The 8,669-nt window shown below is 40.8% G+C and overlaps 1 protein-coding gene across 1 annotated transcript; it reads right to left on the bottom strand.

Moving 5' to 3' along the window:
• Positions 1–2,739: 2,739 nt before the first annotated feature.
• LOC139202590 (aquaporin-4-like) lies at positions 2,740–7,903 on the bottom strand. The gene is made up of 4 exons (XM_070832120.1): positions 7,520–7,903; positions 7,226–7,390; positions 4,812–4,892; positions 2,740–3,182 (listed from the first exon to the last, which is right to left on the bottom strand). The coding sequence occupies exons 1-4, from the start codon at positions 7,901–7,903 to the stop codon at positions 2,934–2,936; spliced, it is 879 nt and encodes a 292-aa protein (XP_070688221.1). The 3' UTR covers positions 2,740–2,933.
• Positions 7,904–8,669: the final 766 nt, after the last annotated feature.

The raw sequence follows: 8,669 nt of genomic DNA on the forward strand, positions 1-8,669 counted from the left end.
TCTTGAGATCGCTGTTATGAATTGGCGCTATATAAATAAAGATTGATTGATTGATTGATTGATTGATTGACTGAGCTACAGACACACATTTGATTTGAAGGGTTACCATGACTGTGTTTTCATCTAGAGTCAAAAAAGTAAAAATCTAAACAGGTAAGTGAAGGCATGATTTGTTCCACTCCAAAAGGTGCCACACAACTAGAAGATGGTATAACGCTTTTCTAGTCATATCGACCTGTTGGTTGGGGGTTGGACAGAGAGAGAGGGGTGGGGGGATACACAACAAACAACAACCAAAATACAACTAATAATGGAATGCCTCCTGATAATATTACCCAGAGGAAGCATATATAAGGTAAATAATATCGGTCCAAGCACCAAGCCTTGTGGAACTCCATGTCTAACTTTAGTGTGGACGGTGAACTCATTGTTAACATCTACAAACTGAAATCAATCCGATAATATGAGGATCTTCAGAGTCAGAAGTTTCAGGCACCTCAGAGACTCATAGAATATGACACTTATACACATGATACAAAACACTGCACTGACCATTGTGGTATTTGTTCATATTTTATTCCATTTGACTATGAAGCACTGTCTCACTTTATCTGCAAAGTAAAGGTTGTTATTAATCTGTGCATAATCTTCATAGAGATAAAGATAAAATGCCAGCTAATGCTTTCTAGCTCTGGATTATCAACTGTCATCTTTATTAAATGTCAAATACATTTAGATTATTTAGAATATCAACATCAATGATTGTTCACCAGCAAAATACTGTTTATCAGAATTTTTGTTAGAGCTCTTAAATGTTGACACAAAATATCCTTATCTGTCTTTGACAAATAGCACTGAGTCAAAATTTTCCACCAACTCTTTATCACAGACCTCATTCATTGATGTAAAATAGTTCCTTTGTTACAACTTGCCCCACTGCTGGTGTATTTTGTAATATGAGTGAAGAATTCAAAATGGAGACCACACCACAAAATACGCTTCTGATGAAATGTACTGCACATGTCAACTATAAGGAGTTGTTGCTGATACTTTTAAACCTTTAGAAGAACTTTCTTTTCGAACATCTGCGCTAAAGGAAGAGCACTGAGACTTCTGTTATGTCCTTTCTTGCAGTGTGGCCTACACTGAGCAGCAGTGTCACATGGCAGATAGTCCCCAACATATTCACATATGTAATATATGTTGCTGTAACATAAAGACTGAAATATGAGGTATGGATGTATGCTTCAAATTGCGTTCCATTTACATGTCTTTAATGTAAATTTCTCCATCGTGGGACTAATAAAGGAATATCTTATCTTATAGGAATAACTTCTCTTAATGACTTTCTTCATTTACACAGTGCAGCATCCTACAGACTGAAAAAGTCTATTTCGCAAAACAATTTAAAATTGCATATGAAGCTTCATTATCCCTCAAAACTACATCATTATAATTAATTTTGTACATACTTTCATTGAATAATGTATAAACACAAAGTATCTTAACAATTCAATTTAACAAAAAAAAGAAAGAAAAGAAAATTAAATCATATAATGTGTAATGCTATTTATGCTATTCTTATGGCAAAATGTATGAATGCCACTGTGAATAAGCTTTTATCCACTTACAATAGCCACAGTTGCTTAGAGTGCACCTTAGTGTGAACACTCTAATCAGCCACTTAATACACAGTCCATTTTTACAGTTACTCTGTAAAAGCCTTGATTGCTGTTTCTAAAATGAACGGCTAAGGTAACATATCAGTTGTCTGCTTTGTTGGCTTTCTTGTCTAATTATTAGTCATGTTTACATGCTGGTCTCATCTTTTACTACCCAACCCCAACCACAAGAAACCAACACCTGATTCTGAAACTATTTGTGTTTTCACAATATTAATTTGTGATGTACAACTACAAATTCAATTTAGCTATTTCACACACTGCATGGTAATAAGTTGTACCAGCATACAGGAGTGCTTGTTGTGTTGGTACTAATAGTTATAGTAGTTTTGGTGCCTAAACCTACCCAAACTGTGACTGAGAAATGATAACAAATTTAATAATTTGGGTGATGAGCCTGTATTCAAACCATCCAACCATGGCATCTGTCTACATCTGCAGAATGTATCCTTCTTTTAACAACATGACTGGACCGTGTGTAAATAGCGAGTGATCATCTGGATATACAAATGGACACTTTCTTTTTCTTGCATACTGAACTGTATGTACTGAAGTACTGTACTGAAGAAACTTGCTGCAACCGCTCAGTTAATATGGACAAATGTAGTCTAACTATATGGCAACAGAAAAAGGGCCCTGCCTTATTTCCCTTACCCTGAAATCCCACTGAACACTGTGTCTGTGTCGCATTCTGGCTGTGGTCCGGTTTTGCTGCGTTCTCAGCGTAGTTGTAAAACCCGCCATTGTTAAAAACTCCTGTTAATGTCTGGCCTTGTGCCCCCGGTTATAAAATAATATTGATGTGGTGGTAAAATATGTGATTGAAAGTCTGAACGGGGGCTTTTATTTTGAAAACTGACCAGATTCTCTTTTGTTTGCCTGACTTCCTGCCTGCCTCATCTGCCCTGTACTGCTTGACTCAGTCGGGCAGCAGGCAGCATCAAAAATAGACCAGGCGCATATCTTTAGCAGAGCAGAGTGCGGAGCTGCCTCTGGCACGCCTCTATGATGCGCTGTGGTGCTCCCGGTGGGTTTTAAAGCATTGACTAGAGTGACAACGCGGCACAGCCAGAATGCGATGCAGACACCCCCGGTGGGATTGAGCCTTTAGTCTTGTTACATCTTTTGCGTGTCCTCTCCTCACTTCTGTAATGTGTTAGTGTTTGCTGTGGCAGTCTACGGGAGGACAGTCTCCTTCAGAGGGCACTGTTGATCAGCCGCGTGGACATAAGTGCTCTGTTTCCTCTCTAGTCAAACAGAGGACAACACCTCCCCTGAAACCTCCCTCTCCCTCTCCTTCCTCTCAGCTCTCTCCACATCCATGACAGTGAAGAGAGGCTCCTGGGCTGTGACTGAGTCCTGCCGGTGTTTAGTAGCTGTGAAGGGCGTCTTGATGAAGGCCTCGGAGTAGCGTCTCTTCAGCTCTGGGTCTGGACAGAAGAGGTATTCATACAGGGCTGCAGCCAGAACACCACCCAGAGGGGGACCCACCCAGTACACCTAACACACACACACACACACACACACACACACATAAAACATGTGTTAATGAAGAACTTCAACTCAATACTTTTCTTTAAGTGCACTCAATTATAATCACTGAATTGGCTAAAAAATTCCTCAATGCAAGCATTGGATTATGGAGGATATTTACAGGTGCTAGCTTTAGCCATTTCCAAACATTTCTGTGGCAATAATTACAAATCTACATTATTTAGTTTTGCTTTACTTGGTTGACTGCCCCAGAGCATACCTGACAAAAATATATACGCAACAGCAGAGGGGGGCTAATAAAAGCCCATTATTTAGTATAGATCCAAATAATGTACTCATATTTGGCTACACACCTAACAGGCTGATGGGAATGTCATTAGTTTTGCAGGTATTTCGTTATGACCAAAGTTTTGGGCACATTTTGTCCTGATGATAGCACTAGCTTAAAAGTCAGAGGATGACCAAAGTTGTTGGGATTCATTCCCTGGCAACCATGAACGTCTGTCCAAAGTTTCTTAGAAATCCATCCAATAGTTGAGATATTTCAGTCTGGACCAAAGTGGTGGACCAACTGACGTATGAGCAAGAACAACAGAACAATGTTACTTGTCACTACAATTAACTACAATTAATATAAAACATCGATAATGTCCTAAACAATAAATAACACAGATGACAGAGGCTGACAACAGAGAAGTTACTTCATTAAAAATCATAGTGCAGTCACAGTCATAGTGTACTATAATATACTGTACATTAGTAATGACACAAAATAATGGAAAGTAAAGGAATGCAAAATATGTTAAATGCCTAAATCCATCCAGGTAGGTTCCAAGACCCAACATAGATATCATTGGAATATCATAAAGGGCAGGGCATAGGGAAAGGTCCCTACTGTACCCAAATCTACACCTATGCTTTGTAACAGGATGCCACTGCACTTTCTGCCAGTTGGAATCACACTGCTATTAAAGTAGAGGCCGACTAATCATAACTGAACAACAGCAGCAACATCAAGTTCAACCACAAGCCACACTGTCACTTCTATATTCATGATGCCACAGCTGCAGAAGTAGGTACACCACAACTCACAGGAAGTAAAACAGAGAAAATGCTTGCTGGATAACTCTGAAGCCCATTTGAAACTAAACAGTGCCATGTGAAAATGATGGAGCTAGTAGGAAGAATATCAAAGTTTCTCTAAGGAGATGAGACTACTACAATCTGCAGCACACAAAGACACAATACTAATGTGACCTCAGGATAGAAGCACTGAGGTCCCTGTGCTGAAAAACAACTTTGATTCTGTGTTTTGTTAGAGAGTAAAACAATTGAGGGCTGTTTAACAAAGCAGGAAGAGACCAAACAAAATGTTGATATTGAATCCCTGCTAAAACCACAAACTACATTCACTGGCAATGATCAATACTCCCACACAGAGAATCAGCTGTAGGAACATTATATAAAAATATATTTCCTGCAAATTGTAGTAGGTGAAAACTGAATGAGACCTTAGAAGTTGAAACCAAAAGTTTAGTTTCTGAGTAAGGTAAACAATCAACTTGCATAACAAAAGGTGCTAATATACATTAATACCCTCTGACTGATAATGAAATTAAATAAAGGATTAGTTACCCAGTGGTTTTCCCAACACCATGTGACCATGGCTGGGCCAAGGGATCGAGCAGGGTTCATACTGGCTCCAGTGTAGGGAATCTGAGGGAATAATCACAACATACCGACCTTATCATTACAAGAGGCATGGATGATGGACACTGAGACATTCAATACATAGTACACCATTGAAAGAAGTCTTCCAATCTAAATGACAAACATGTTATTTGGAATTGCCTTCAAAATTATCCAAATAAGCATTTTCCAAATAATGGATTCTGTCTGCTCAGAGTGCAGTCAATCACTGCAGTAGCTTGTTGTGGGCCACTGTATCTGGGTCTCTGTACAGACGTGGATCAGGTCTCTGTAGGGATGTGGATCAGGTCTCTCTAGAGACGTGGATCAGGTCTCTCTGGAGACGTGAACCAGGTCTCTGTAGAGATGTGGATCAGGTCTCTGTAAAGACGTGGATCAGGTCTCTGTAGAGACGTGGATCAGGTCTCTGCACAGACATGGATTAGGTCTCTGTAGGGATGTGGATCAAGTCTCTTTAAAGACGTGGATCAAGTCTTTGTACAGACGTGGATCAGATCTCTCTAGGGATGTGGACCAGGTCTCTGTAAAGATGTGGATCAGGTCTCTGTAGAGACGTGGATCAGGTCTCTGCACAGACATGGATTAGGTCTCTGTAGGGATGTGGATCAAGTCTCTTTAAAGACGTGGTTAAGGTCTTTGTACAGACGTGGATCAGATCTCTCTAGTGACGTAGACCACGTCTCTGTAAAGACGTGGATCAGATCTCTGCAGAAACATTGATTAGGTCTCTGTAGGGATGTGGATCAGGTCTCTGTAAAGATGTGGATAAGGTCTCTGTACAGACGTGAATGAGGTCTCTCTAGAGACGTAGATCAGGTGTTTGTAGAGACATGGATCGTATCTCTAGAGACGTGGATCAGGTCTTTGTAAAGACGTGGATCAGGTATTTGTAAAGACGTGGATCAGGTCTCTGTACGGATGTGGATCAGGTCTCTGTACAGACATGGATCGGGTCTCTGTGCAGGCATGATTCAGGTCTCTGTAGAGACATAGAACATGTCTCTCTGGAGATGTGGATCAGGTCTCTGTTGGGATGTGGATAAGGTCTCTGTTGGGATGTGGATCAGATCTCTCTAGAGACGTGGATCAGGTGTCTGTAGAGACGTGGATCAGGTCTTTGTACAGACATGGATCAGGTCTTTATACAGACGTGGATCAGGTCTGTAGAGATGTGGATCAGGTGTCTGTAGAGATGTAGGCACAAGACACTGTGACTTGGCCAGTCCTATTTTGCCTTCTCCATTTTCACACAATTGTAGCCCTTTTCCAACCTGTTCTAGGGGCCGTGATCATTCAGTGATCATTCCAAGGTCTGCTGTTTTAAGTCCAAGCTAAAAAAAATAATACAACTGCTGCATGTGGAATGTTTTTTGGTATCATTTGTGTTGTTAGTTGTACTAAGGATCTGGCGTTAGCTGAGCCAGCACTACTTCGTCTTCCTTTCCTGTTGGACTGACACCACATCGGCCCACTATTGCTCCTCAGGAACAAAGTGACATATGAGACAATATGGGCAGGAGCTAGGTGGTTAGCATGCTAACTTCAGTAGATATCTCTGCAACACAGTATATACACATATTGGACATAATGTCAATACTGTTATTTCTTCATAGTCTGCTGAAAGACAGGCAGCAGAATGAGTGACACAAAACCTATTGAGGAAAGATATTGAGGAAGTTGAGGTGGACTGTTGGGTGTACCAAGTGCCTGACTTTGACATACTTTTCATCATGTCTCCTATAACTGTTGGTATCGTTTAACCACAATCTTTCTCTAACCTTAAAGAAAAAGATTTAGTTGTCTAAACTTAACCAAACCTTAAAGATACAGATGACAGATCAGTAAAATATGTAAAATTTGGTTTTGTAAATTTGTTTTGAATGCTACATTTTGAAATTTAATTGTTTAGGTATGAGAACTAACACACAGATTTACATTGATTGTACATGTGTTCCTATTTTTCTATCTGGTTTTTCAGAGTAAGTTTCTATGATAATCTACCTAATTGCTTGGAGAGCCTGACTATCTGTTGCTCTGACATTTCTCCATAACTGATGCCTGTCTAGTGTGTCCAGTGGGTGCATGTGTGTGAATTTCATAGGTGTAATGACAAAAACAACAGAGTGAAAAAATAGAATTTCCCCCGAGAGAGACAAATGAATGCCATCAATGTAAGTATGGAACATTGTTGCACAAGGCAAAGCACTGCTGTGTGAATGCAGCATTTCGAGGTGTTTGTGTCAGTGATCAATGGACTTTATATGAATCCCCCTCCCCATACATTATTATTATTATCTATTTCAATATCTATTTCTATTTCTGGAGCGTTAGGTACTTACAGCAAAGAGGTGGCCAATACAAACTGACAGACCTATAGCCAAGGCAGATGAACCCTTCGGGTCATTATGTTTGTGGTCACAGGTGGCAAACACAGTGAAGACCAGCTGAAAGGTGATGAAGAGTTCTACAACCAGGGCATTTCCCACAGAGATATTTGTATTTACCTGTGTTGGAAAGACAACAGCAACAGGGTAAGCGAAGTTGTATAAGTAACTTAGTAGATATTTGCTCTCTGTCAAATAAGCAGCGAACAGTTTATTGTTAGTAATTGAATTTCAAAAATAAAGACAAACCATTGTGACCCCCATGCTGCCCCTAACAGAAGCTGGGGTGATGCCGAACAGAATAGCGGCCCCCACTATGGCTCCGACGCACTGGGCCAGCAGGTAGAAAAGGGCTTTAGCCAGACTGAGCTTCCTGGTCACTACCATGGCTGCTGTGACTGCCGGGTTGATATGAGCACCACTGATGTGGCCGAAGCACTGAACCATGGTGGCAATACTCAGGCCAAAGCACAGTGAGATGAGTACCAGATCTGGAGGATGGGGATCCTCTTCAACAGCCCCCCAGTTGATGGTAGACCCGAGGCTGATCAGGACGAAGAACAGCATGGCAAAGAACTCAGCCCCCACACAGCGCCAAAACTCCTGAGTCCAGATGCCCTTGAAGGCAGTCATGGCTTTTTCTCGAGTGAAGCAAGATGGGGGCCAGATCTGACAGTGTGGTATATGGCAGGGAAAGCAACACTTCCTGGAAGTGATGAAAGGAAAGTCAATAATCAATAAGTAAAGAATGTATGAGAAGGGATTTAACCCCTAAAAGGAAAAAAAACACAATTAAAGCTGCAAACAGCAATGAGTTTCCCTCAATGCACGTTGGGGCTCTGAATTTTCATGAGTTTCAGACACTGCACAAAGCAGTTACATGTCACTTCCTGTGTCTTGAGAACATCCACTCTCGCTTTATATTCCAGTATGAGAGGTGTTTACCACACCACAGCAAATTTTATGTAAATCAAATGATGATTGCCAAAGGCTTCCTTCCTGTTGCAAGTAGGTGGTGCAATGACCAAGACAGGTAATTTGCATGTAGAAGTTTTGACGCTGGGATTCTTATCAAACCTGTGAGATCTGGGGCAGATTGGACAATGTACATTGAAGTTAAACAACTTCCTGTTTCATGGCAAAACACAGAAATTCGGTGCCTCCCCATGGCCACGTTGTTTGACTTTTGTACAGGCCTTCAACATCTTTTCATCGTTAACGTCTGTTCTACACAATGACCCAGTTTGAGGAGGATTTGTTTAACCCTATCGAACAAGTTTGTCAATTTACAGCCCCTGTAGATGGCCAAAAATACACCAAAATTTCCCACTTAATTCAAAATGGCTGACTTTTTGTTTGGGTCATGGCACCATGAGACTTTACCTTAAGTCACGGCATG

This window comes from Pempheris klunzingeri, chromosome 6, assembly GCF_042242105.1.
Source record: "Pempheris klunzingeri isolate RE-2024b chromosome 6, fPemKlu1.hap1, whole genome shotgun sequence".
Taxonomy (NCBI): domain Eukaryota; kingdom Metazoa; phylum Chordata; class Actinopteri; order Acropomatiformes; family Pempheridae; genus Pempheris; species Pempheris klunzingeri.

Bases quoted from the DNA above. Each gene is read 5' to 3' on its own strand.
- LOC139202590 (XM_070832120.1), bottom strand. From the start codon at position 7,903: ATGACTGCCTTCAAGGGCATCTGGACTCAGGAGTTTTGGCGCTGTGTG. The intron at 7,391-7,519 runs GTTTGTCTTTAT...TTTCCAACACAG, and splicing joins GCAGCATGGGGGTCACAATG to GTAAATACAAATATCTCTGT. The intron at 3,183-4,811 runs GTAACTAATCCT...TGTGTGTGTTAG, and splicing joins GGTGTTGGGAAAACCACTGG to GTGTACTGGGTGGGTCCCCC.